Genomic DNA, 27,709 nt, shown 5'->3' with positions numbered 1-27,709 from the left:
CCTCATCAACATAGAGTCATCATAAAGTGTACATGTGAGCAGCATTACAGGTGTTAGCCTCTGGCTAGCTTGGCATTTAGGGATTTGATGGACAGGGGGACAAAGGAGTTCTTAAAGTGGTTGAGCCTGTACTGGGGGACTCTGAAGCGTCTGCCTGAGGGAAGAAGCTGGTACTCAGGGTGGACAACATTGGTGGGGTCTTAAATAATTTTTTGGGCCTGTCTGATGATTGTTTCATCAAAGACAGTCTGGAGTGTAGGATGCTGCCTGATTCCCATGATTTTCATGGCTCTCTGTGTTAACTGTGTAATTTGGGCTTTCACACAGCACTGAGGTTGCCAAAGCAGGCTGAGATGTCATATTGCAGGATGCTCTCAGCTACAGCATGGTAGAAGAAGAGCAACACTATCTGGTTGACACCAAAGACCCTCAGCCTATGAAGGAAGTGTAGCTGCTGTTGGACCCTTGTGCAGACATTTTCTACCTATACACTCCATGTCAGTTTGATGTCGATGTGTATTCCCAGGTATCTGTAAGAGTCAACTTGGGCTATGTTCTGGTCATGGATAACCACTGTTGAGTGGTCTCCAATGGATTTAGGGTCAAACAGCATCTCCTCTGTTCTCTTGATGTTGAGGGTGAGGAAAAGTTCTCACACCACTGGACAAAGTTCTGCTTATATTTGTATACAACCGTATATAGTGTGTTGGACATGAGACCCAGGATAGCTATGTCATCAGAAAACTTTATAATTGTTAGCAGTGCTGCATGTGCATTCATTGGTGTACAGGGTGAACAGGACTGGGGAACTAACACACCCGTGGGGGGTGCCGGTGCTGATGGTCAGGGGCTTCAGACAGACTCCTGTTCTCCCTGACCTGCTGGGTGCAGTTGGTCAGAAATGAGCGATACCATTTAATAGTGAAAGGTTTGGCATTTATCTTCTGCAATCTTTTCAGGAGGACATGAGGTTGCAGGACATTAAAGGCTGAGCTGAAGTCTATAAACAACAATCTAGCACAGGCTCTAGGATTGTCAAGGTGTTTAGTCACTGAGTGCACTATACTGTTGGTTGCATCATCAGTGCCTGGTGTTTGCAAATGGGTAGGGATCTAGCTGTGGGTCCACATACATCCAGCTGTAGTTTGCTCACCATGAGCTTCTCCATACACTTAATCACAACAGCGATTAGAGCAATAGGTCTAAAATCATTATTCTTCTGTGGACACGTGTGATGATTGCCTTTTTCCATTGTATTGTTACAGTGTGAGAATCTAGGGAAATCTCTGGAAAATGGGACACCAGGCGGGTGTCAATTGATCTGCACATGTTCTTAATAGAAAAGCAGAGATACCATCTGGACCTGTGGCCTTGTTGACAGTGATTTGCTTAAAGACCTTGTTGACAGGTCAATCTCTAGCCTGTCAACATCATCAATAGCAATATCATCTAGCACCATGTCGCACTCAGAAGAGAAATTGTAATTGTCAAACTGCTAATAAAAACTGTTTAGCTGATTAGCTTTATTCAGTTCATCTGTAACATGCAAAGATTTCTTTGTGGGTTTTATGTTGGTGGCTGTTTTCATCCAGTTCCAGAGTTTTTTTTAGAGTTCATACTCTGGAGGTTTTCCTCTATGGTCCCCCTATGGCATTCCCTGGCTTCTTTGAGCCTCTGGTTCAACTCCTTTTGTACAGTTTTTAGTTGTAGGTGGTCACTGGTCTTAAATGCCTGTTTTTTCTGTTATAGTCCTTCACCTCCTTTATGATGTAAGGTTAGTTGCTGGGGTTGACTGCACCAATATGCAGTCAAAGTTAGTGACTAGCTGATAAAGAAGACTGGACATCCAACAAGCCCAAGGCACAGATATTTTCCTTAGGAGTTGGTGGACACCAAACCAAATTATCAACCTTAAATTTGACAGGTGACCAGAAGCACAACTCTAAATCAATGCTAATGTTGCTCTGTGTCTGCTGCATGTTTAAACAGGCAACTTTTAGCTAACATATGCTCATCATACTAACAGGACAGTGTAGTGTCCTAACTAGAAAAAAGATTCATAAGACTTTGTCTTGATGTTGGTGGAACTTTAAGAACATTGAAATGACAATAATGCTGCAATGTTCTGGACATCTTCTTTGTAACTTCCTACGACTAGCATGGCGCTTAACTTCAGGTGTGTTCTGACAGAAAGTGAAGCATATTTTCACCAATTTGAGCACTTGACTATCTGTACAGTCTGTGATGATTTGCCCCTAACAGCCAATGTACAGATGTTAGCTGTAAGCTAGCTAAAAATGGTTACACTAACAGTGTGTTTTTGTGTGGCAGCTCAGCTTCTGACAGATCTCAGAACTCTGCAGAACTCTCTCTTCTTTTTGCTCTCGTCTCTGCACATTTATGAAACAGATTCATACAGCCCTGCAATAAGCGCAAATTTGTCACTCTAATTGAAACATTTTCAACTTGTCAACACGTCCTCTCCTTAATTATTGTTAGCTGGATGATCTTGCCCAGGGAAATGTATAGGTACAATTACTGGATGCAGGAGGTATTCAGATGGATGTTGCTTAGCAACATTTTTTTTTCTAAGATGATGGAACTAAATTCCTAAAATAAAATCAATTGAATTAAACTTTTTGTTGTTGAAACACAATAAAACACTCAAGGTTGTACTTTATTATTGTGACGCAGCTGCATGTACAAGATCTGGCTGAAGGTCGTAGGCCATCAAGATAACAATTGGATTGTACAGTAGGATTGTGGGTAGTGTACTTTGGGAGTTTCAGAAGAACAGAGTTGTTCAGGCTCACTTTTAGATGCTATGAAAGCTTTTGTCGTTTTTTTCTCTGTGGTGTATTTCCCTCTGGAGACTAGGAATCATATTTTCTTATGAAAGCTGATGTTTGATACTGCAGGTAAAAGTGTGTGACTATACAGCCCTCAGGAAAGGGAAGATTGATTTTAAAGAGTGTATTGGCACCTCTAAAGTTAACCTTCACTCTGTTTTATTCTGCTCAATTTATATGTCAGACCTTGAAGGTCTCAGCATGCATCAGAGTGTGTGTGTGTGTGTGTGTGTGTGTGTATGTGCACAAATGTGTGGGTGGGTGCCTGTCAGTGTACTGTATCAGCACACTTGTGAGTGTGTGTGAGTGCGTGTGTGTGGTTTCCCCTCTCAGACCTGCCTACTGTACAACAACACCTTGGTCGCCATAGTGAGTATCTGTAAAACAAGGAAAGGGCTTGGTTGTCATGGAAACTGCAATGCTTCATAGAGCACAGAAGGATAGTACGAGATGGAGAGATGGAAATCCTTTACTTTGATTTCCACAGTTCATTTTGTTGTTTTTACAATGCATGTGATGTGTCCATGTTTATGGTCACTTCAATCAAGATTCAATCTTGATGTCGAAGTTAAATTACATGTTCCACCTTTAATGTGATGTGTTACCTGTTTCAACGGGATGTCAGGGCAGGATATAATGAAGAGGGTGGTCACTCAAAAGTATAGAGCAATGGGCTTTCAGAGAGGGATAAAAGGATGAGGAGTGGGATTGTTTAAAGGGTCAGGTCACCCATCTCCCCCCCCCCCAATATATCCAGCCATGAAGATAGCTTTGGTTTTATCTGCAGAGGTTCTGGCTGTTTTGCACACAGTAAATGGCATTGAAATTTTGTTTGTGGTGTTGAAGGCGCTGAAGATTTACTTTTGTCCTCAGGATAATCCACAGACCTCGGTTTTAACAGTTTTCATAGCCTATTTATATTCGAGGGAAAGTAGTTGAATGAAATGAATGAAAACTGTGCAGATGAATTCCATTCACCTCCATTTTATTGGCTTGGCAGCAGAAATCTCAGAGATGAATATCTCAAAATGTCAACACAAAAAAACCAAAACTATCTGCATGGCTAGGTGCAGCCATGGGTTAACAAGATAAATGTGTTGTTTTTTACAGTACTGCAGATGTGGATTTAAAAGGAGATTCTCCACAGCTCATGTTGTGTTTATCATGTGAAATACCTTATGCATATATTTAGGCAGCCACTTCTCTAACTATAAATATGAAAGGCTTGTGTACTGTTGTATTTGACATTTTAAACCTTAAATGGGTTGCAGTGAACTGCACACCACTTTATTGTTATTCCATAGCACTGTATATCAATTTTGGGGGCAAAATCCATGTAAAACAACATTCAGTGAGGTTTTGGTCATGGGGTTTTATCCGCTTGGTAGCAGGAATGTGTTCATAAAAATTTAATGTCAGCCTGTCTGAGTTTGAGACACACAGTATTGTGTGCAAAGTTGAGGGTGGCATCAAACAAAAGGACACGGAGTCTAAAAGAAGAAATAGTTCATCCTCTGGTGAGCATGAATGAGCTCAGTGAACTTAAATGGAAGTCTTCTGATTATAGTTTGCTATTTCCTATGTATAAGTAAACAGTTTGACCTCATGGTGGCACTACAGGAAATGTCAGGGGGTTAACAAAATCTTAAGAAATCATCTGTCTCAAATTTCCAATTTATTTTCTTATAATTTCCAAGAGGCTTCCGAGAAAAAAAAAAAGATGTAATGTGTTATTAAATTTAGGGAAAACAGGGACAGTGTCCAGTACACTTCCTATTAATTAATTAATAACAGTTAATTGTTAGGATAACAAGTCAGTGCACAGCATGTCAGCTGAACACACAAGAATGTGAAAATATGTCTACAGAAAAGTATAAAATTCAACATATATCAAGAAACAAGTTTCAACTTTGGTGAAGGTTAGGTTAATGAAGCTTTTCTTTCAAGGAAATTCCTATTTTTCCCGTAATAAGTCACAAAATCTCTTTGTTCTTTTTAGGAAACTTCTTTGGAAAACTTCAGATTCATGAAAAAAAAGCGTTGCTAAATCATCCTTTGGGGACCATGAATAATCACAACAAATTTCATGTCACATTGATCACGATTGGTGAGCTCTCAGGACCAAATTGTTAGGCCTTGCTACTAACAATGCAAAAAAATTTTTGTCGAAAAATATTTCGACAAAATAGATGCTCTTTCAATTCATTAGTTTGTGTGTAAAAGCTTTACAGAGTGATATGATATGATCTACTAATCATATCATATCTACTAACATCAGCTGAAGTTGATGACATGCTACATCTTCACAGACTGGATACTTCATAACATTTAAAAGGCACTGAATGATGGACTTGAGCAGATGATGTCTCTCTCCTTTCAAAACGGATGTACCGTGCAACGCTTTGGAAATAAACTCTTCAAGTTCAACTTAAACAGCTTGTCAGTGTATCACCAACCTGCTCAGGGAAGAAGTATGTGTTGTTTGTAAGGGATTGGACTGAAGAGGAGAGAAGAGCTGTGGAGAGTCGGGCTGTTTACAGAGGGAACGTTATCCCTCTCTGCAGGGCTTTCATTTCCTCTGCTATGAAACTCCAGTGCAGTGTTGTTTTTCCTCCTCTGCTTCATAATGGAACGTTTCATTAAGAGGATCTGAAGAAAGCATCAGATACCAAATAAGTTCATACATGAACATCAAAAATCACTTTTATTGACTTTCTGCAATTACTTTACCTGTATTTGTCTGCACAATCAATTATCCTCTCCTGTGTTTTCATCTCTGTCATTCTCCCTGTCACTCATAATGCTCTCGTGGTTATTTACATGAGTGTGCTGATATCACTGTGCAACTAATTTTCCCCATGATTGCATTTCTAAACAGGATGTATGGGTATATCAGCCTTTGCAAGGATACGGGAGTTATTTTCGCTCTAGAGACGTTGGTTTTCCTCTTGAGATATTAGAAGCATCAACAGAGAAATAGTTACGTGCTTTCAGAGAGTGCTGATTTTCCTCTGGTTGAGCCCAATGCAGCAGCATTGCAACAGCTACTAAATAGAACTTGAGGTGAGATTGTTGTTGTTTCCAAGGGCAAGAGTGAACTTTAAAACTTGACTGTTTAGGAGACACAAAATCACAGCTTTGGATATTTTCTCTTCTTTTATTTACTAGAAATAAAAACAGAACAAACGAGAACAGGCAGGAAAGAGCAGAGGTGGGGAAAGGTGAGAGGTAGAAAAAGTAGCACTCTTAGATTTTGAAAAAAGACAAGACCTTTTGAAATTTGCCAAATTAGCCCTAAGTGTCTGCTTGATGCAAATGTTGTCTGCCTTGGCCCCAGGTGTACCCTCAGCACTTTGTATGTTACTGCGATATTTGGTCACATACTGTTCCCTATGCAAACCTTGAGGAGAAAATCAAAATGTTATTTTTAACCTGTCATCCGGCAGTGAGCTGCAGCTTCAAAAATAAATCTGTGATCGAGAATGATAAAATGCAAACATTTCAGGCAGACAGTAGATATCTGTGAGATCACTGAAATACATTTGAAAATGCTGCTGGATAACAGTAAGCATTAAAACAATTTGCATCTGACTCTGACTGAAACATCTGACCAGTTCTTTTTTTTCAGCCCCCCAAAAAATATGACTGCACATTATTGTCAACAGACCCACATGCCATCAGCTCTCCGAGTCTATTTAGAGCAAGAGGCTTCAGGGGATTTGATTGGATTTAACTGATTTTGACACCTACAAAATTTCTGGCCTTGCCGCCGTGATTTAGTTTCACCCAGTGTGGCATTCACACCCTCCTCTAGTCTGGAAGTGCCTTTTCCTCCTCCTGTTTCCACTCTCACTCTCCACCATTACTGTCTGACTGCCCCCTCCTTGTCTCTACACTGTACTGATGTAAAAGATGACAACCACAAGTTGAAGTCACACATTTTCATGTTCAGCGATGCCTGCGTCACAATGAGAACTGTGTGGGATCAATCCTCTGTGCTTCTTTCATTCATTCCCCTTCAAAGATTTCCTCAGACAGAACCCCCTCGCCCTTACCCTCACCCCCCACTGCCTTAATGGAGCACCTTTTGGTTTCTGTGCTTCCCCATTACAGCTGGCCTTTCCAACAAAGGTGCCATGTGTGTGCGTGTTTCTTCTGAGCGATATCGACAAGTGGGCCGACAGTGCCCTAAACTCCCAACCTCACTGGGAATCAACTTTCAGAGCATCGCAGCATGACAGGAAATTGAGGAGAGGATACAAACACCAGCTCAGCCATCAGCCCCCTCCCTTCTGGGGCATCTGAAACACTACTCTCTCCAATCACAGCAACACAGTGTGACTATTGAAGGCCATGCACATAATAGAGTTATATCCATCATCTATTTGTTCATGTGATCATTTAATAGAAAAACTTGATATTAAAGTTAGAGTCCTTAAGATTTTTATGAAATCAACCCCCCCTTTTTGCAATTCAATGTATTCATATTCAGTAATTATCTCTCTATATAGTATAGAGGTGTTGCCTGGCCTGGGTATTTGGGGCCGTAGCCCTGAAAATGTTTTCTTTAGCCAAGAATAATTCCCCACTTTGAGCTGGTTTGTCACTAAAGAAGACAGCACTGTTGTAATTTTGTATCTTCAGTGAACAGAATGGAGGCAAGACCAAATGGTTTACTGGAAAATACATGAAAAAACTTGTGTCTTATTGGCTTACAGGTCTCTGTCAATTCTTCAATTGATGGGGTTACTATGCCAAATGCTAGCTCACACAGTCACTCAGTGTGAGGAAAAAATGGATATGGATATAAATGGAAGATTTTTTTTTACCAGTAAACAGGTTGAAGCTGAAGCAGTGGCACAAACATCCTCTCATGCTGAGCCAGCAATGATAGCTTAGCTGTGCCTCCCCTTGGCTTATGAAACAAAACAGGCCTAGTCTCATGTTGGTTAGCCAAAAAGTTTGATACTTTATCAGCCTGGTAGTCCTTTAAACAGTGATAACACCAGAGGCAAGTTTTATGACCAATCCAACTTTTTTTCTGATCATGTCATACATTCACAGCTTAGTTACTAACGTTAGCTGAGCTGATAACGTTAGTCAGTTGTTGACTCACTCATGAGAGATGTCAGATTAAACAAATAAACACTGAATCTAAGTGATTTAGATGTGTCATACACACGTCACTGTAGGTCAGTGTCAGGTCTCAGTGATAGAGGTCATGAAGAGAACACAGTGATTTGTTTCTTTGCTTGTAATTGCAAAAAAATTCACTAATTTCATTTAACCTTATGATTGTTTCCCTTCTTATATTGATTTGATTTTCTTGATTTTGCAACCAAATTATTAAAGTTTACTCAGTCACTTTGAGTAGTTAGCAGTTTTCAATTCTCATTCATGAAATTGCCATTGTATTGTGGATTTGGAGGATTTTCCATCATGTAGGCCTAGTAATAATGGTAGTAGGTATCTGATATGACACTTGTTTTGGTTTGAGACATTCAAGTAGCTGGAATATTATTGTGCAGATTATATGGTATCCAATCCAAACCCTTCCTTCCTTCTCCAATTTTCACATTTTTAAGCAATGTGTAGCCCTCGCCTTCAAGAAAAAAAAAGGAAACAGTCTATTTAGAACTATGTTTTTAAAGTTTTTTTGATGGAGAAGAATCTGGGCTCAGCTCCTGATGGTTGACAGTCCAGCCAACGCCCCTGAGTCCACCATTCCTGCACCGAATTTAGCCTACTTAAGCATGAGAGATTCACAGGAAATCGATGCAGCGTGTAGTCCACTTCAATTTCATCAAATTAATAACAGCCTCACTGTTTACTGTTCAATCTCTTTACACTGTATCAGAGCTGTATTAAGTTATTGCTATTGCAAATCAACCACGATTAAAATCTTAAAGATTACAACTTTAAAGCTGCACTAATCAATATTTTGTTCTAACAATGGGTAAATTGACTATACGCAGGGTGAATGGTGTTGTTTGTAGTGACAAACTCACAGAGAATTATCACCCAACTCTGCAGTTCCCTTTAGCTCTATGGAGCATTTTAGCATCTTCCAGCTCATTGTTTTGGTTTAACAACCCACAACTTTACTGTCTTTGTTTTGTCTAACCATTCTCATTAACTTTTTTTCCAGCTACAACTGCTCTGAGCAAAAAAAGCTCTGATAAACCCACTGTACACTGCCTGCTCAGCACAAAACAGCTGACATTGTTAGTAACTATGTGTTGACATTAGTGGAGTTATTTAAAAGCTAAACAACCAGACATTTTTCTCAGGGGTTGGTGGAGACCAAATCAGAGATACAAGGTAAATACTGAACTTATATTCATCAGGTGACTCCAAATGAATGCTAACAGTGGAATGAAGTGGAGGGACGACAGGAAATGAGGGAGACAGTCTTAGCAGTTGTATTAACCTGTAAGTCATGGATGAATGTTGTGTTTTCAGTTTTTTCTGCTGCTTGCAAGTGGCCATAAAAATCAACCAATGCTGCATTAATCATGACAAACTGATGAAATTGAGGAGGAATGTAGTCATCATATTTTTTGTGTCCACAGAGAGCTGCATTTCAGAGCTGCATTTCAATATTTTTAAGTCTGGATATTTCTGCTAATGCTGTTGAGAAAAGTGTGTGCTCTGAGTCATGTGGCTACACAACACATGCCTGGGTTGTTTGAAGGTGTATATAAATAATAATTATAATAATAAATATGATAAACAGTTTCCAAGAACAACTTCTCAGATGGTTCTGTGTAACAAACCATTCAGTGTAAGGTTAATTAGGAATTGTAGTTGACTAAAACTGAATCAAAAACATGTTTAAACACTGAGAATTCATCCTGAAGCATTAAAGAAACCTGGAATTGTCCTTTGCAGTCTCCAACTGGTCAGGATGAGGAGGAGCACTGTGGCTCTTTTCCATGGTTATTATGGGATTTTCGCCTCTAGTAATTATCTGCCAGATAGTATGGGCCACTCCTCTCTGCTTCACCCAAACTAAAGAAAGCAGTTTATGTTTTTGTGTCCTTTCCCCGAGTCAGCAATCTATTTGAAGTACCAGGGTGTATTTAGTTGGAGGTTTCCTTTTTTAATACAGTGCGTTGTCAGAAGTGGGTAACCCTAGTTGAAGATGTAGTTTCCTTGGCTACTAAATGGGGAAGTAAGAAAAAGTTTGATTCAACATGTTTTAATTTCAGGCAATAGAAATGAAAAACTAAAAGGTGGCCAGAAGATAGTTGACTGCTGAAATAGTGAGCTGCAGGAGTACTCACCATTGAATCCATGCACTATTGTTGGTGACTGTAACATGATAGGGGAACTTTCCTGTATATGTATCAACTAAAGAAAAAGGAATCATATGCAACGCTGCAAATACATTTCAGGAGTTGAATATGAAGTGGATGTTAAACAGCCACTGATCTTCCCATCTGGAGACTGTCACTATGTAAATGTGACATTTGATGGTCTGGCTGAAGGTGTCCAACTTTGCTAAGTGCTTTTGTTGATTTGATTTACAGTGATGTCGACCAAACATATACGCTCACCAAGAGAGAAACTGGTGGGATATATCAGTTTAATTACAAGTGCACAGCTGATTGTTTCGCTCAAAAGACAGGTCACATACATGAAGAAAAAACTGATATTACATTTCAGCAATTACAATGTCTTCCACTGTAGATGCTTTTGGGGTCTGTACATACCTAAGACACACCAGTGCTTAAGGGAATATACTATATTATACATACTATAGTTTACAGTTGACAGTATTAAAATTACAGCCAGGAATAACATCCCTGGAATGTGACATGTTAGGATGGACGGCAACTGCTTCCCTTCGTAGGTTTAGAGAAAGCAGCCAGAAGGTTCTCCCATGAGCCTTGACATGGTGGACTTCCTGAACCTGTGCTTTGAATCTTGAGGAAAAGATCTTGAGCAAACATATCCTGGACAAACACAGGGAGTTACAGTCCACTGCAGCACATTTAATGTCAACATAACATAGCGGCCTTCATCACGAGGTTGGATCAACACTTTGAAGAACAGGCACTGACAGCTTCAGGGACTTCTCTAGGGTTGACATACTGTGGGAGAAGGACAGTGGATCTACTTTTATCTCATAGTGGTTCTCATGGTGATTCTCTTATTTTTCATTGACCACTGCTGAAAGAACAGTAACACATGTGGGCCAAAGAACATCACAATATCCCCCTACAGACAAGATACAGAGAGGAAACTACAGATCTTCGTCAATAAATGCTTATATTCTGTGCATGCTAAATGAGACAGCTTGCATGCATCATTTTCAGACTGCCCACTGGCTTATTTAATGACTTTAATAAAGTTTGATGAAAGGCTAAAAGAAAAAAACCTAACTGTATTACTGATTCAACATGAAAGACCTCATATCTTCTCAGTCTCTGTCCGGGATTATTTTGAACCTAATGAGCTCAAATGATTGGCTGAGAGGTCATCCGCTGAAGTGACAACTTCATTAACCTCTTCCAGAGGGAATATATTGCACTTGGGACCTTTTTAATGGAAAATGATCTGCAAAAAAGTAAATAATACATTCCACATCAAATCAGTCACATTTCGTCCCTTTCGGAGCCAATAATTGTTGGAAACATTTACATGAGAAACAGTTACACTTTTTATTTTTGTTCTTGTGTCATCAGACAGTAGCGTAGCTCTTTCCTAGCTACTGATCTTGGTCAGCATCTTGTTGATGGCCTGTTTGACATGTGTGGTGGAGCTGCGGCGTCGAGCTTTGCCCTGCATGGCTTTACGGCGCCTCACCTCACGGCAGAGCTCATGGAAGGCCTCGGCCACAGCCCCTCCCTCATCAGCACATGCTGAACACTCATAGAAGGCGCAAGCCATTTCAGCTGCAAGCCGCTCGCCCTCCTCTGTGCCGACCTGCCGGACATGGTCCAGATCGGACTTGTTGCCTACAAGGACCAGAGGGACATTCTTTGGCTTCTTTACTTCCTCTAAGAGACTCCGGAGTGGTGCCACCTCCTCAAAGCTTCCCCGATCAGTGATGTCGTACACAATGATGAATCCGTCACCCCAACGCATATGACCCTCCTTCTGCGGGATGTCCTCCTGAGAAGAAGACAAAACATATGGTGATGAAACCACTAAGTCCAATTGTAACTCAAAGTTGAAGATTCCTAAAGGAATAGTTCATTATTTTAGGAAATCTGCTTATTCACTTTCCTGCCGAGAGTTAAATGAGTGATTGACACCACTCTCATAATTGTCTATTGAATAATAAACTACAGATAGCAGCTATTTAGCATAGCTTAACTTAGCATAAAGACTGGAAGCAGAGGGAAACTAGACTGACTCTGTCCAAAGATTTTTTTTAAATCAGCGCTTGTAAAGCTCATTAATTAACATGTTAAATGTTTCTTGAATTAGACCAAAAACTACATCATAAAAACCACAAGTTTGTTGTTTTGCAGGGAGTAAAACATTTCTTGGCTGGATGTAGTGACTTCCTGGAATTACAAAGTTCTTTTTTTACAGATTACAAAAACAAGATATAACATTTAGTTATACAATTAGTGAGCTTTAGAGGTGCTGGTTGGCAGGTTTTTTACCCTCGGACATAGCAAGACCAGCTGTTTCCCCTTGTTTCCAGTTTTTGTGTTAAGCTAACCAACTGCTGACTGTAGCTTCATATTTACCGTACAAGTATGAAAGTGGTTTCAGTCTTCCAATGTTACTTTTTGGCAAGAAGGCAAATGATCCAAAATATCAAACTTTTTTTTTAATTTATTTTTTGACTCAAACCTTTTCAAACCAGATCATCTAAAAAATAATCCAACTGTTAAACTATAAACAAGGATTTTTCTTAGCTCTTGAATAGGTGACAGTTTGTTTTTTTGTGCATTTTTTGCATTTGAACATCAAAAATGTGTTTAGTCTTGGCATTTTTCACCTATGTTCCCATATTTAACACATTACTTCATGGAGCAGCAGCACTTGAGTTCAACTGTTGCCTCAGAAAAGAAAACTTTTTCTCTCTGCTCTCTCCCACACCTGCTTAAGTCAGAAATGTAATTCTGCAGCCATCTGAGGAATATGAACAGTCAGGCATGTGCTCCTAATTTGATCATGTTGAAGCAGAAACAGCCGTCCAGTTGTAACAGCACTTAACTGGTCGTGTGGCAGCCTTTAAATCGTAACCTGACTGGAGGGAGGCATACAGATTCTGATCTCATAGTTATTGGTAGAGGAAGCCTCAAGAACATACTGCATTCCTCTGGAGGACAGATGAGGGAGTCTGACGGTTTGTATACCTGACCGACTTTTGAACCAGGAATTTATGAGCCATCATCAAGACACCACCTCCACAAATCATGAAAGAGTTAGCACAGTGCGTTTATGCAATCAGCGTTGTTTCCATCAATAGTAAGGAGAGGTCTAGGATACAGTGTAGCCATGTCTGGAAACATTAAAAACACATCGTAATGCCAGCTGAAAATAGACTACAATGTAATGAGAGAGAGATGACTTGGCTGAAGTGTCACAGGGGAAATCAGCCGCCAGCAGAACACCTACGCAGCACTGCAGCATATTTATCAGCCAGAGAACTTATACAAGCTCTCCCTCATGCCGAGGACCCTGCAATACTTTTGCCAGACTACAGGAAATGACCATCTTTAATTCGGTCTCATGCCCTTTCCTACACATTTTACAAACAAGTGTCCCAGAGTCAACATCTCAGAGAATGTCAACAAGAGCAAGATGATACCTAAGCATTCTGAAGACATTGCATTAGAAAATAGTGAAACAGCTTTTTTATTAGAAGAAAAAGGAAGAATAAGAGTTTAAATCTCAATCTTCAATAATACTGAATGATTTAATGTAATTTAGTCTCATGTGTGTTCATTTCTATTTTTTTATTTTTCATCTCACCATCCCAGTGGTGTAAGAAAAATGACTGGGGGATCATTAGTAAGATAAAAACAGAAACAGATTTTTTTTTTTTTTTGAATGATGCACAAAGACAAAGAAGAGTTGGATATTTAAATACAAAACATTTAGGTTAGCCAGTTAATAAGTTCACCGCATGATTTGATCATATGATGAATAAATTTACCACCATATTTTTAAAAATTCAGTAACTTCAGTAAATGCTGCCTGGAATTTGAGAGAACACAAAGATTTCTGTAATGCATTACATTTGGTAATTTTCTTGCATATTTTGTGATATCACTAATGTCACTAATTACTTAAAGGGGAACACTGCCGATTTTACACATGAAGCTCAGTTTATTTGTCATGGTCAGTACTACTCAGCATATGAACACAGTTGTATACAGCCTTCTGTGGCTCTGGAGGAGCTTTTAAAGTCTCATCAAACAACCTTGATGAGTTCATCAGAGTTATCTCAGCTTGAGCTAAGACACTACATTTTTTAACACAAGTCTGTGTTACAATCTGGGGGGTATGGAGTTAAAAGATGTTATTGTTTACCAGTCAGGGAGGGTTTAATAAAAGGTGCTATTAAGTTGCTATTGAGAATCTTTGACAGACAGATGAGTAGGAGAACATAGGGATAATTATCTCACCTGCCCTGCAGTGTCCAGAATCTCCATGGTGACTGCCTCATCGTCAATATTGGCTTGATGGCGATATGTGGATTCTATGAGACACAAAAGGCAACAAAACAGAGTTCATTTTAAAAAATTATGTTTAAAATGATTCATCATTTAAATATAGTGAGACATGACTCATAGCAGGGCAGTGAAATTCATTACAATGCATTTTTTTTATTTTAGTAAATTAGATGTCAGTATGAAGGCAGATGTTGTGGAAATGTGTGGACAATAGTCATCATTATCGAGTTGGTGAATTTAATTCCGCCCACTATCCTTGAGTGATTCAGAGCATTGGTTTGTACAGGAAGTAGGTGTCAGAGAAGTACAGAAGAGCATTTTCTAACAAACAAAACAGATAGCTGACTGTAGCTTGGCAAGAGTTTTGCTTTGAGTTTTGAGTCTGGAATTACCTGTTGTATAAATAATTTAACGGTTTTATTAGGGACATTTTACATAATCTATAATCCACAGTTTGACCTTAAATAAATAGGTACATTTTCCTCGAATACAATAACTTTAGCAAAACCTACTGGACTTTCACTTGTAATTTAGTATTTTTCAGATATACATATGCTTGACACTTACATAGGTTGTGAGAGATCTGAAAACTTTCCATCACCAATTATCAAAATGTACATGGAATGCTCTTTCCATGGAGCCATAAAAATACTTCTTTTTTAATTTATTCAGTTTTTCCCTCCTTTTGCACCTGGATCACATTTTGGTATTAAGATTTATCTTTGCACTTTCAATATTGCTAGAATTGCTAAATGCTTGTCACATCCGCACAATGCTGCTCATGAGACCTGCATGAATGATGCATCTTACAGTAATAGGCTTTCAGTGCAAGATTGACAGGCCTGAGAGCAAGCCACAGAAATGAAAAAAAAAACCCAAAATATTTAGCCTCTTAAATGTGATGATTTAATGCTTTTCTTTGTCAGACATGACAAAAAACTGAATATCTTTGGGTTTTTGGACTGTTGGACAGACAAAACAAGACATTTAAAGACATCAACTTGGAGTCATTTGACTGTTTTCTGACATTTTACTGACCAAGTCATTAATTGATTAATTGAGAAGATAATTGGCAAATTAACTGATAATGAAAATAATCATTAGTTGCAGCCCTACATGTCACTGTTGCTGATTGAATCACGTGTATCCTTTGAAGTTCTGAATATTCATATGCAACCGATGTCATATTTACATTGTTTTGTTCAACTATCAATACATTTGTGGCAGTTTTAAGCCAAAACCTCTGCTTGCTGTGTCTAATATATAAAATAACCATATTTTAGTTTGAGTAAATAATCCAACAGTTATATAAAAACATAACGTAAAAATATTGATACTGGGTAACCTGGGTAAAATTTTGCCCAATTTAGTTGTTCAAAGTTAGGCAGAGTACCCCTGTCTGCAGCCAGACTGAATACACTTGGTCATTTCAGAAACCTATGAGTGGTGAAGACACCACTGATGTCCATGTTTTTATAGTCACTTGTTTAAGCATTTTCATGCCCAAAGCTCTCCTACAGATCAAAACAAGGACATACTCTGGCTTCTGCCTGGTTCAGACAGACACTATCTTTTGAGAAGAACATCATGTTTCCATTTCCCTTGGTTTCTTTTTAATGAAATCGTTACCTTGTACTTTGGAGCAAAATGCTTCAGTTTTCCAGCAGCTTGATGGACCTTTCTGTTTGCTCCTTCAATGACCTGAAATGACCTGAGCTTCACCTCTTGCTGATTTGAAAAGCAGGATAAGAGCTTCTTATTCCTGGCACAGGAACACAGGTGTGAACTATGACCGTGACCTCTCATTGCACCTCGGACAGCACAGGAGTTATCTGCCTAAATTGCCCCCTTGTAAAAAGCCCATCTGTGTAAACACCTCGTAGAGAGCTCTGAAGCCTTTGAAACCCTCCATATAAAGAGAGATTCTGCTGGACTTTGCAATTGCTTTCAGCTCATGACTCATGTTCTGCCTGCTCTGCTGACATTTCCTGATGCATGCTTCTTTTGTGAAGGGATCATATCAGAAAGCTTTGTTCTGTTCATAAGTATAGTAAGTCAAGAAATCAATATTACAAAAAAAATCACAAGACTTTACCAAAATGCACCTTGGGAGTCTTATCTTGTGTTTTTATGTTCACAGGCTTGTACCTTTGATTTTTGAAGAACTAAACAATGTATAACCCAGAATTTCATGCAGCCATGGAGGCGCTCCAACTGCTTGTCACCTAACATTGTCTATGTAGGAAATTAGTGGGACTTTAACTGCTGGAACCATAGATGTATTAAGGAGAACTGGATACTGTGTTCAAAGATGGTGCCCATTCATTCTTATGAAAGCTGCTTAGTGGCGCATGAAGCCAAAAAAGGCAGCTGTTCTTCCACCATGTTTCTGCGGGCTTCCTCACACTTCAGCATTTTCCGGCCCATGGAGCATGTGTGCTAGAGTCCTTCTCTCGCTCAGTCTGACTTCTCCTTGTTCACTTGAATGGGGATAAAATAATTAAATCATGCAGCTCTTTTAGACTTTCCAAATGTTATCAGACCAAATGGATCAAATTCTGATAATAAAATAAGTCATTTCGTGGGGGTTGTGACACTCAGAAAAATGTATCACCATTTTACAACCACTCCTTTTGCAATGATTGTGTGTGGAGAAAAATGCTTTTTGGGTCAGTGTACATAACGTGTCAGACCCAGATGTTGTATTACACAGTTTGGCTGGATTCTGAAGTGATGTAATCCTCACCCTTGTGGTGGCCATTTTGGAGGCCATTAGCTCTATGAACAGCTATCCATCTCAACAAAACCTAAACCGACAATAACAATTTTTTGGCCACTTGGAGACAGCAGATCAAGCTATATACACAACATTATCACCTTTTAAACTGATACAGCAAACTTGTTAGCAGCCTATTTACGCAGCCAGTACCTGAAGCAACATTAGCATTCCTTTGGAGGCATGTCTCTAATGAAAGTCCAATATTCACTCTCCTTTCAGCTCTTCTCTTGGTCTTCATTTACTCTGAGGAGAAACATCTGGCTCTTTACCAATTCAGTGCTCCACTATGTTCATTAGCTAGTTGCTAACTTTGTCTGTCTGCCATTTGGTGCTGAGCAAGCAGCAACCTCCAGGGGTGGAAAATGAAGCCAATGCAGAAGTGCCAAAAACTGCAGCTCCTTGAATGGCCACTTGAGGCTGGCTCCAAAAGCAAATCAGTCCCCATAGACCGCCACATTAAAATGCCCGACTTTACATAAGAAATAAACATGTTTACAGCCTGGTACAAAAAACGTTTTGGTCTCTATAGCTATAGCTATAGCTAATTTCCCCTTTCATGACAACTGTACGGGGAGTGAATTATTTTATAATTCACCCGTTTAAATGTTATTAAGCCGTAAAGTTATGCATAATTAAGGACGTGGCTGCTTTGAGCGGCAGGTGGCTTGTTTCTGCAACTAGGCTTCATTCAGCCTGCCTCAGCTCCACCTCTTTGCCCATTTTGGATTAGCCAGGAGTTAAGTGGAGTCAGGCACTGCCAAGATGGCGACGGTCAGAGACCAATCTTCAGAAACCAATGGGTGACGTCATGGTGGCTTCATCCATATTTTTTACAGCCTATGGTGCTGAGCAGCGGATGTTTTGTCAGTTTTTAGAGCTTTTTCTCTGGAAACAGCTGCCTGCTCTATGGAGAGCAGTGAAAGTGAATCAAACAATAAATCTAGGTGATAATTCTTTGTGGTCTTGTGTATCAACTTATTAAGTAGCTAGGAGCTAGCCTCTAGTAAGGAGACCATTCCTGTCTTGTTGCTGACTCATACAGCAACCTGTTAACTGCGAGGCACCCTTAGTCAAATGTAACACATACACTGTGAGAATGAAATTTAATTTTGATTTCTCCTTCTAAGTTTGTACTAAAAACATGGAAGCCACATCAATCATGCCAATGTTAGCATAAATTTATTAGCTAAATGAAAATGCTGCATAACAGTTTATTCATGTTGACTGAGTCAACTTTTCCCAAGCAACACTAATACAGTATTTTGAAGTACAGGCATAGGGCAGCACATTATAAATCAAACTACTATAAACCTCTGACCACCATCTAAATTTTAAAGTTTTATTTTATTTTATTTTATTTTATTTGAAAAATCCTTAAATTTAATGGTCCAAATTTCCATTTCCAAACTCTCTAGTTTTAACTCAGAGAAAATGGTAAACCTTTTTCCTCTCATGACTAAATTGCTAGACTGGAGATGTGGTACAGTGCAAGCTGTAGTCACAAATAGTTAAGTGATATGTTCACAAACTTAAATCCACAAACAATGATACTAAGGACCTGTCAAAAAGATGTTCTGATTCTCAGTGAAATGAGAGTTTAAAATAGCAGATCTGGAGCCTGCTGTTGCTCCAGTCCCTGCACGTCTACCCCGCTGTGTCCCAGGTGCGTTCACCTCTCCAGGGGAATAAACTGCATCCTGTGACGTAAATGAATGTCACAGAGAGCCAGAGGCGGAAGTAGTGTGGAGATTTATAGCTGTTTGGCTGGAGGCACGAGCAGCATCTCTGACGAGGAGAACCAGAGTCTCACATAGTGACCCGTGGGACAGCCTATTTCAGGAGCCATCACTCTATTGGTTGCAAACACCATCCAAACTGTCCATGTACACCCCTCTGTGTATTTGTTGTTAAATGCACTAACAGGGGTCAGGGCTGGGTTGATTTAACAAGCTACACCATTGTATCTAAAGATCTTGGCGAGAGACAAAAGCAGTAATTTTCCTGGCAGCAAGCAATTAATCCCTCATAACTCAAACCCCTCACTGCCTGAAGGCTGTTTTGGCAGAGGGCCGAAAGAGAAAGTGTCACGTTTGACTCCAAGTGTCAAAACTGGAAACAGAAGCCAGTTTGTGAATAGTTCACTAATGCTCCCTGCTCTAAACCCCTCTAATATTCTGAAAAAATGTTTCCTTTTACACTTTCTTTACAGTAAATTTACTTCCAAAGTATTCATACCAGAAATTCCCCGTGCATTATGCGATACACTGTTAATCACAGTTGCTATTGTGATGCCAAACCAAACCACAGTAGTAGTAGCTCAGAGTTAATTCTGTGAGCCAAAGGAGATTAGATCCTTTGTCTGGCTGGTGTGCAGGGACATAAATAACTATTGCAATATTACAGCCATCTGCATTCTGCACAGCTCCCATTTCCTATATAGTTACAGGGAATGAGATCCAACTGGTCATCTGGTGTTGTCTGGGGAATTTGTGCATATTTGCAGTGTCTGCTAACACCAGCCCAAAACATAGACATACAAAGACAGCAGATTATTTAGTAGAAATGACAAGCCTGTTATCCGCATTTCATGTCTTTATTGCATCATTTATGAGGAGGATTTTCAAAGTTAGCATAAAGCAGCCATTAGTCATGCTGCACTTTAGTGTTTCCACAATGTCTTCAGCTTTTGCCAGTGCCAAGGTTGTTACGAACACACACTCTCCAGATAGACCAGACATGCACAACATCAGATGGTGTCTATTCCACCTGTCAAGTAGTAGGACTCCAACAATGTGTGCATTCCAGTTTCTTTTTCATTCAACTTTTATCTGATGCTCTCATCCAGACTGATCTGGTTCAAGGACACTGCAGCAGTTTGCCTTCAATTTCTCAGCTTCTGCTTCTGCTTCCTCATGCTTTTTTCCCCCCAAAATTGTGTACTCGATTGAAAACTGTATAAATGTTTTCCAGGTGGCAGAGAGGCATCTATGTTTTTAGTTTGTTTTTTTCTGATAAGGAGCTCAGCAGTAGGGGGACCCTGTATAAGACCCAACTGCTGAGGCAGACCCAGGACATGCCAGAGCAAGGAATGGCGCTAACTGCATCAGTTGACTTCATGCATTCGTACCGCCTCTCTGTTTGAAGGTGTGCTAATCAGCTACATCAGCTGGCATGAGTCTTATGTTGGAATGAAATTCTACATAAACAAAACTCTCCATAGCACATGATTGTCTAGCCCTGCACTTAAAGGACTTCATCTCCCAGCAGGCCTGAGAACGCCAGGTGTTCCTTATTGTAGAAAAGAAGATCTGAACTTGTTTGTGACCCTAATCCAGATAAATAGGTAGATAATGAATGGAGATAAATGGAGAGTTGTGCATTAGACACTGGAAGGCATATGGAGATGCTGTAATGATGTAATTGAAGTACCGACCTCGTTCTGGCAGTAATCCTGCGTTTCTAAGACCAGCACTCGGCACGCACACCCCCTACCTGTGTGATGTGCCCATAATAGGGTTTTAATAACGTGTCGACCACTTCATGGGTAATTTCAGTCGAGCAGTCTGATTGGTCACAGACACCCTCCAACAGTGCTGTTATTCCCATTATGCACCTCAAGCTGTGCTTTCTTGGTTGTGACGCCAACCCTTGTGGTAACCAAGGAAGCAGTTATCGTTCTTTTCTTGCTTTTTTCTTCTTTTTTTGTGCTGAGCCATTCACACTTCTTGGAGTTGTATAAAGCTGTTAAACACAGTAACAATACACCTCATAGCAAAAAAGCCGTCTAGGATATAACTGTTGTTCTGTATTTAAAGGGCAGTAAACAAAATAACTGAGAAGAAACAGTATGTTCTGTTCTAAAAATCATTCAATACCTCTAAATAAACATGTTCTTGTTTTATCGCCCTAGAATCTAAAATATCCCAGCAACTTTGCGGCCGTATTGTGATGTGACACAAAGGGTATAATGGCTACAAGATTGCAATCATCATGTCGTTACATGAAGAGGTGATTGATTCTTACAAAAGGGAATATACACCCGAATGCATCTGTTTATGCTGGTAATAGGACTCTGCTGAGATGCTGCACCTGAAAACAGATGTGCTATTGTAGAGAGCACTGTGCGAGCGATCCAGACAGGCAGAGAAGCTGACATGTGAAGCCAGGAAATGAAAAGCACCTCACAGAGATGCGGCTCCTTTGTGCCTCATAATTACAGTGTTCGTGATTTTGCTCAAACTGCATCAGTTCATAAAAATAAATCTACTTTATGCACTGATGAGTGCAGAAAAAAAACCTCCTCTGCATTAAACATTGTTGCATCACTTTAAATTGTGCTTTTGAAAAAACCAAAACTACATCATCTAATCAACTGCATAATTCATTACTTAATTTCTTAATAAAATTACTTTTGAGATTCCTTTTATTAGACCTTTTTTGATGCAATATTTATTGTACCTATTTTCCACACCTGCGTTCTTTCTTATTTATTTGCTGTCATTTTTTTAAAAATCTTGATACTGTGCCTTGTTTTTACATCTTTTATTATAGCTGTTTTTTAAAAACTCTTGGAATGGGTATTTGTCTCTAAATCCTTAAAGGAAATATGCTTACTGACTTTCTTACCAAGTTACTGTAGATAAGAAACCTGATGTCTGTAAACTAAATATGAACCTGCAGCCAGGAGAGGGAAACGGCTAGTCTGCCTCTGTTTGAAAGTTTTTAAAAAATCACCAACACCTCTAAAGCTCACTTATTAACTTTTTATATCTCATTTGTTTAAGTGTGAACATTTTGAGTTGTGGTTTTATGGGTAGTTGTGTGCCCAGTTGTGTGGAACAATATAATCTACGTTGGCCCGGAGAAGAAACAGTTACAGCACAAAATGACATTTTTACACTTCGTTTTTTAAAAGGATTAAACAAACCAGATATAACATGTTAATTAGAGAGTGCAGAAGTGCCAGTAGGAAATTGGCCATGCAAGATGTGAATTATTCCTTTAACTGTGACTGGTATAGCGAAATAAAATAAAAAAATAAAAAAATTAACACATAAGTGGTAAGAGAAGGAAGTTTGGCACTAGAAGCCATAGTGGTTTCGGCAGCAGTAGTGGTAAATACAGTTGTACTGGTAGTACTGTAGTTGTCATAGGATAGCAGCAGTAGTAATGGTGGTACCAGTGTAAGAGTAGTAATAACAGTCATAGTAGCAATAGAAACATGTGTTTTGCATAGAGATTTCTTACCAAGTGTCGGGTCGTACTCCCAGATGAAGCGTCTAGTCAGAAATCTCACCACCAAAGCTGCAGAGAGCAACAGAGAGGAATGTGTTCAGGGTATGAAAACAGAAAATTTATTATTCTTCATATTGTGTCTCAAGTGTGTATTTCCCTGCATGAAAAATAAAGTCAAAGTGCTTGACCATTGGTTCATAATAGTGCTGATTGTATCAGGCTCTAGTCCTAACATGTCTACTTAAATAGTTTATCAGCTGTGAGTAACCCACCAAGAGGCCAAAAGACACAAAAGTTAATACACTTCTCATCTAAATGCTAATAGCTATTTGAACAGTTCCAGATCATTAAGGCAGAGTTCAAACAGCCTTCAGGATGAAACATGAGCTCTCCAAGTTCATCACCAGCTTCTTCTCTTCATGGGATAGTTAGCCTGCCCTTACCAGCACCAGCCTTCATCACAAATTAAAAAAACAACAACATCCCCATCAGGCCAGTGACTCACTCTCTTAATGGTTTACCATCAACAAGTAATCTGCTGCACGGAAATGTTGATCTCCTTCATCCAGACAGAATTAGGAGGCCATTACCTGTGTCTCACACAGAGCCACAAACCAAACCAGTGTGTGTACTGCCTGTCGGAGCAGTAGTCCCTGTAAACACTCATTTGAAATGTAGACTCCTGGACTGTGATGAAAGGGCTTTTGAAGGGATTCTGAAAGCTGAATAAAAAAATCATTCTCCAATCAATATTTGACAATAACACTCCCTCTGTACCTTCTCCATGCCTGCTTATTAAAAAATGATCAGCCCCCAGTACTTCACAACTGAGCCCTTAATGTAATCCAATTAAAACAATAAGCGTCATACTCCCCCGCTTCACCCTCCAGGAGGTCCCTGCAGGAGGTGTGTGCCTGTGTTCTGCCTCTTCTGCAAAGAATTTGTGGCCATTTATCTGAACGCTGCAGTGCTTCTTTCAGTTAATAGATAGACATGATGCCACCGAGGCACCACTGAGAATCTCAGTCCTCTGGGTGAATGTATTCTCAAGTAGGAATAGAAAACACCCGAATATCTAAGGCTGCCTAATGTACATAAGCAAAACACATGCAGCTATTTCTTCATTTGTTAAATAATAAAGGAATAAATAAAAATACATATATAGTAAATGTTAAAGAAATTGGCATTGTGGGAAATAGCTTGTTGCTTTCTTGCTATGAGATAGTTAAAAAGATTGATACCACTCTCATGTCTGTTTGTTTACTATGGAGCTATGTAGAGCTAGGAGGGGTTAGCTTAGCTTAGCATAAAGACTAGAAGCAGGTGGAAACAGCTAACATGGCTCTGACCAAAGTTCAAAACTACGCCTACCAGCACATCTAAAGCTCACTACTTAATATGTTGAATTTGTTTGTCTGTTATGCTTAGATAAGATCACAATTTCAGTTTGAATCATATATCTCACTTTAACTTCCCAAAAGGCAAATGGGACATAGTGCCATCTGCAAACACAACAACACTGTAGAAAAAAGTCCTTCCAGATCTTTACAGGAACCCTTTTTTTGCTTTTTAAAAAATTATTTGCTAACACCCAACCGATAAGCAAGTGTTCAGACTTTCATTCTGCTTCTCTGCAGGAGCCGTCATGTGCCTGAGTGACTTCCAATGGTCCTGAGTGGTCCACTTGAGTCTAGACGGGTATCTGTGTCTGCATGTCAACGTATTGTGCTGCTGCTTGTACAAGGGAGGCAATGGGGAAACAGCTTTGCTTTTGAACTGGAAAAAACATCCATCTTGGCCAGGCTTGTTTTCTGCTCATAATTAGCCACGACAAGGAAGGGTTAAAAAAAAAAAAAAAGCTATTATGTCGACCAGAGTGTCTCTGCCACGTTTCATTATGCTCCTAAAGCACTCAAGTCCAGCCTTTGAGCTCAGGGCAGTGTTTGATGATGACTGAAAGTCTGGTGCTCAAATGTTTCAATTAGTTATTTTGCAGACATGGAGTAGCTGTGCGAGGCTGGATACGAGTCCTGTTTTGCTATTCAAAGCATTTCTTTAACTTCACAATGTTACATCAGTTTGTTCATTAGCATGAGCCTGGTGAACAGATTCAATGCGGCATGGAGGGACAGGCAGGTCTTTTGAAGCTCTTTTCATGTTACATTTACAGGTAGGGTACAAAATAGCTTTTGTTTTTCTTTGAAGTGGCCTGCTATAACCCTGTTTTGTTGGTCCTGTTCCTCCATAATGTACAGTCCCTTTCGTTTTAACACACTTAATGTGTTTTCAAGCAAAGGAAGAGTGTGTCATGCAACTTTCAATTATTCCCTGGAAGCACTGACAGCAGAACAGCAGCAGATAATTTGTCATGCTGTCGAGCTGGCAGACTGACATGCATGTTTCTTCTCCAAAGGCATTTACTTCTCTTGTTTAGCCCTGGATTTCCCACTGAGGGTATTTCGGAGTGTGTCTGCTACAGTGGCCTGGATTCCAGGTAGACAGAACAACCAATGGGGTGTGAAGTCCTTTTCCTCATTAGAGGTAACTATATCTCCTGCTTTTCACTGCCACTGGAAGAAATGTACACATGGAAGAGAGGAGCCTTTGTTAATGTGCGTCAATATGGACATTGTGGCCCAGATTCACTAAAGGTTTGCAGAGGGAATAATGTGCAGTGTATCACCGAACTGACCAGATCACAAAGGCAGGTGATTCACTAACTGTGTGCAATGAGAGGAAAGCTGATAATAGTACTGGTTTAAAAAATGAAGCGTCTTTGCACCTGTCATGGCCATGGGTATGACCGCTTTGTGAAAACATCCTAACTCACCACATTTGGTGATACTTTTGCAACTGCCCTAAATTAATGCAGCAGCAGCATATCAACTCCTTTGAAATGTTGCATCAAGGCAAACAGGTTTTCCATTCTGTGAATTTAAGATCAGATTAGAGTGCTCCCGTAATAGACAGGCTTTGGAGTTCAAGGGAACCAAAACTGGAAAGTTTCAGATGAGGAAAAAAACACTGAGGTAGTGTACAGTGGGTTTATTAGCTTTTTTTTCTGAAAACATCTGGCATGGCCAACAGGTAAAAACTACATAGAAGTGTGTAAAAAACAAGTACAAACTGTTTAAAAATGACCAAAATAAATACCTCATTGTACCAGAGGCAATATGATGCAGCAGTGCAACCTGGTGTTTTTTTTACATTGCATATTAAAATAAATCAATCAAATCAATGTGTATCCATGATCCTGTTTATTAAAACAATCTAGTTAATTAACTCCTTACCAGTTAATGTAGCCTATGCTTCCAAACCCTGCATAACTGACTGCATTATCACTTGACAAAACTCAATATGCATGCAGTGACCGAGACAGAGTTGGTATAGCGGGTAGATGTGTCGTGTCCATGCCTGGTCTATTTCAGCGGTTACAGTTTGACAGACTCTTAAAGGTCTTGAATGATCCCAGATTTGGATATGGCTTGACATTCCTGCATGTTTGTTGATAGAGTTCACTGTTTAGGTATCTGAGGAGACTTTGACAAGCATGCTGCACTGACAGGCCTACTAGCACTAGCACCATGCACACAAGATACATTTCACCACCTGAAAACTGACAGAAAATATATTTTTTACACACTCTCATTTTGTCATCATACCCATTGGAGGAAGGATGACATTGTCACATCTTTACCACAAAAATCTTGAATGTTGTAGAGTAAAAATCAGGGTGAAGGAGGAGCCACTGTTGTTGTTGCTGATGTCACTTCTCCAACACATTAAGTGTGATTCTCATGGCTGGTTGAAAAATTCCCTGCCATGTTAACTGGAACTATTGCCACATAATATCTGGTATCTAGCATGTTAACAACATCAATACCCTGTTGCCTTATGAGGCCGGACTACTGTGTGCACTATCTCACAGTCTCAAGCTGCAAGATGATTTACCACAACTTGATGCTTCCCACCAAATACTGCAGCTCAAGTCTGAGAGGAAAAACTGCTCTGATTTTATCAAATTCTCCTGCTCAGACTTCACAGGGCCGATTGAAAGAAGGGCGCTGAGTTTTCAGATTTACATCAAACACATCAGCGACGGGAGGTGTTTGCCAAAAGCTGCTTTTATCCAAAGTGACCTAATCATATTAGCAGCAGAATGTTGGACTAATTGCAAACAAAGCAAGAGCAATTAGCGGCGTCCGTGGCCCTGGTCTGAGCTGCCGCTGTGTTACTTATTGAACAGACTCTATTGATTTACTCACAGCCGTCAAACGGACACCTGTGGCTCTTTGGTTCCCTTTGGCCACAAAAACACCTCTTTACTGACTGACATAGAGCTCTCCCAGCACAGTGCAGCTGCAGTCAAGTTCTGTACCTATTGTGTCCATGTCACATCAGCTCATGTCATACAGGCCAACTGTGCCCATAAGAGTGGAGGAGAAATGGTTAGACTGGGTCTGACTGGAAATTCAGGCAGCAGAAGCAAAAAGGTTTTGAATGCTACATATGGTGAAAATTGAGTTTTCAGTCATATTTTTGACATCTGGTTTACTATATAAATGATTATGCCATGTAATTGCTATGAAAACATCCTTTTAAATTTGCTTTAACTCCAAAACTGAACTACCAGGCTGGTCTTATGAGGAACAACATCAAATTCTGCTATAGCTATGTATTTCTATATGGATATGATTGGAATGATAGTTAAATAATCTTGAACTTGTATTAACTACACTGTGGTTTAGTCATCTGCACTCTGTCACAGAGAAACACCAAACAGAACATCTAAAGCAAAGGAGCTATATCGTGCAAAAACTAGCTGGTGAGATAGCCACGGTTAAAGCTAAATGTACTTATTGATTGTGCTCTAGCAGTTATCTGTAATTATATAACCCATCATTTATGAACTGACATCCTGGTGATTCAGTAGTTATTCTGCATTACTAAATGAGGCAGAAGCTAAATCCAGTGGTGACGAAGAAAAAATCTCCTGCTAAAGCTAATTAGCTTACCAGAGTGTCAGTAGCTGTCAACTTTTAACTCTAGAGGAATTCATGTGATTTGGTATGGTTAAGTTAGAATCAAATCATACTTTTATAGATAATAAATCAAAAATATATTCAGTTTATTGATGTCAATATCAATACTAATAGTAGTTGGACACCTAGCAAAACAAAGATACATCTAATTACTATAAC

General features: G+C 39.6%; 1 protein-coding gene across 2 annotated transcripts in view; it reads right to left on the bottom strand.

Annotated features, from left to right (window-relative positions):
- Window positions 1-10,420: 10,420 nt before the first annotated feature.
- The window catches only part of rerg (RAS-like, estrogen-regulated, growth inhibitor), a 50,688-nt gene continuing 33,399 nt past the window's right edge, over window positions 10,421-27,709 (bottom strand). For both annotated transcript variants that reach the window (XM_067581419.1, XM_067581418.1), the window contains exons 3-5: window positions 22,521-22,577; window positions 14,447-14,520; window positions 10,421-11,969 (exon numbers count right to left, since the gene is read on the bottom strand). In XM_067581419.1, coding sequence (XP_067437520.1) covers window positions 11,559-11,969; window positions 14,447-14,520; window positions 22,521-22,577 — 542 coding nt within the window. In that variant the 3' untranslated portion in view covers window positions 10,421-11,558. The remainder of the gene's footprint in view (window positions 11,970-14,446; window positions 14,521-22,520; window positions 22,578-27,709) is intronic.

Source organism: Thunnus thynnus, chromosome 23 (assembly GCF_963924715.1).
Source record: "Thunnus thynnus chromosome 23, fThuThy2.1, whole genome shotgun sequence".
Lineage (NCBI taxonomy): Eukaryota > Metazoa > Chordata > Actinopteri > Scombriformes > Scombridae > Thunnus > Thunnus thynnus.
This window is presented reverse-complemented; position numbering and strand designations above follow the sequence as displayed.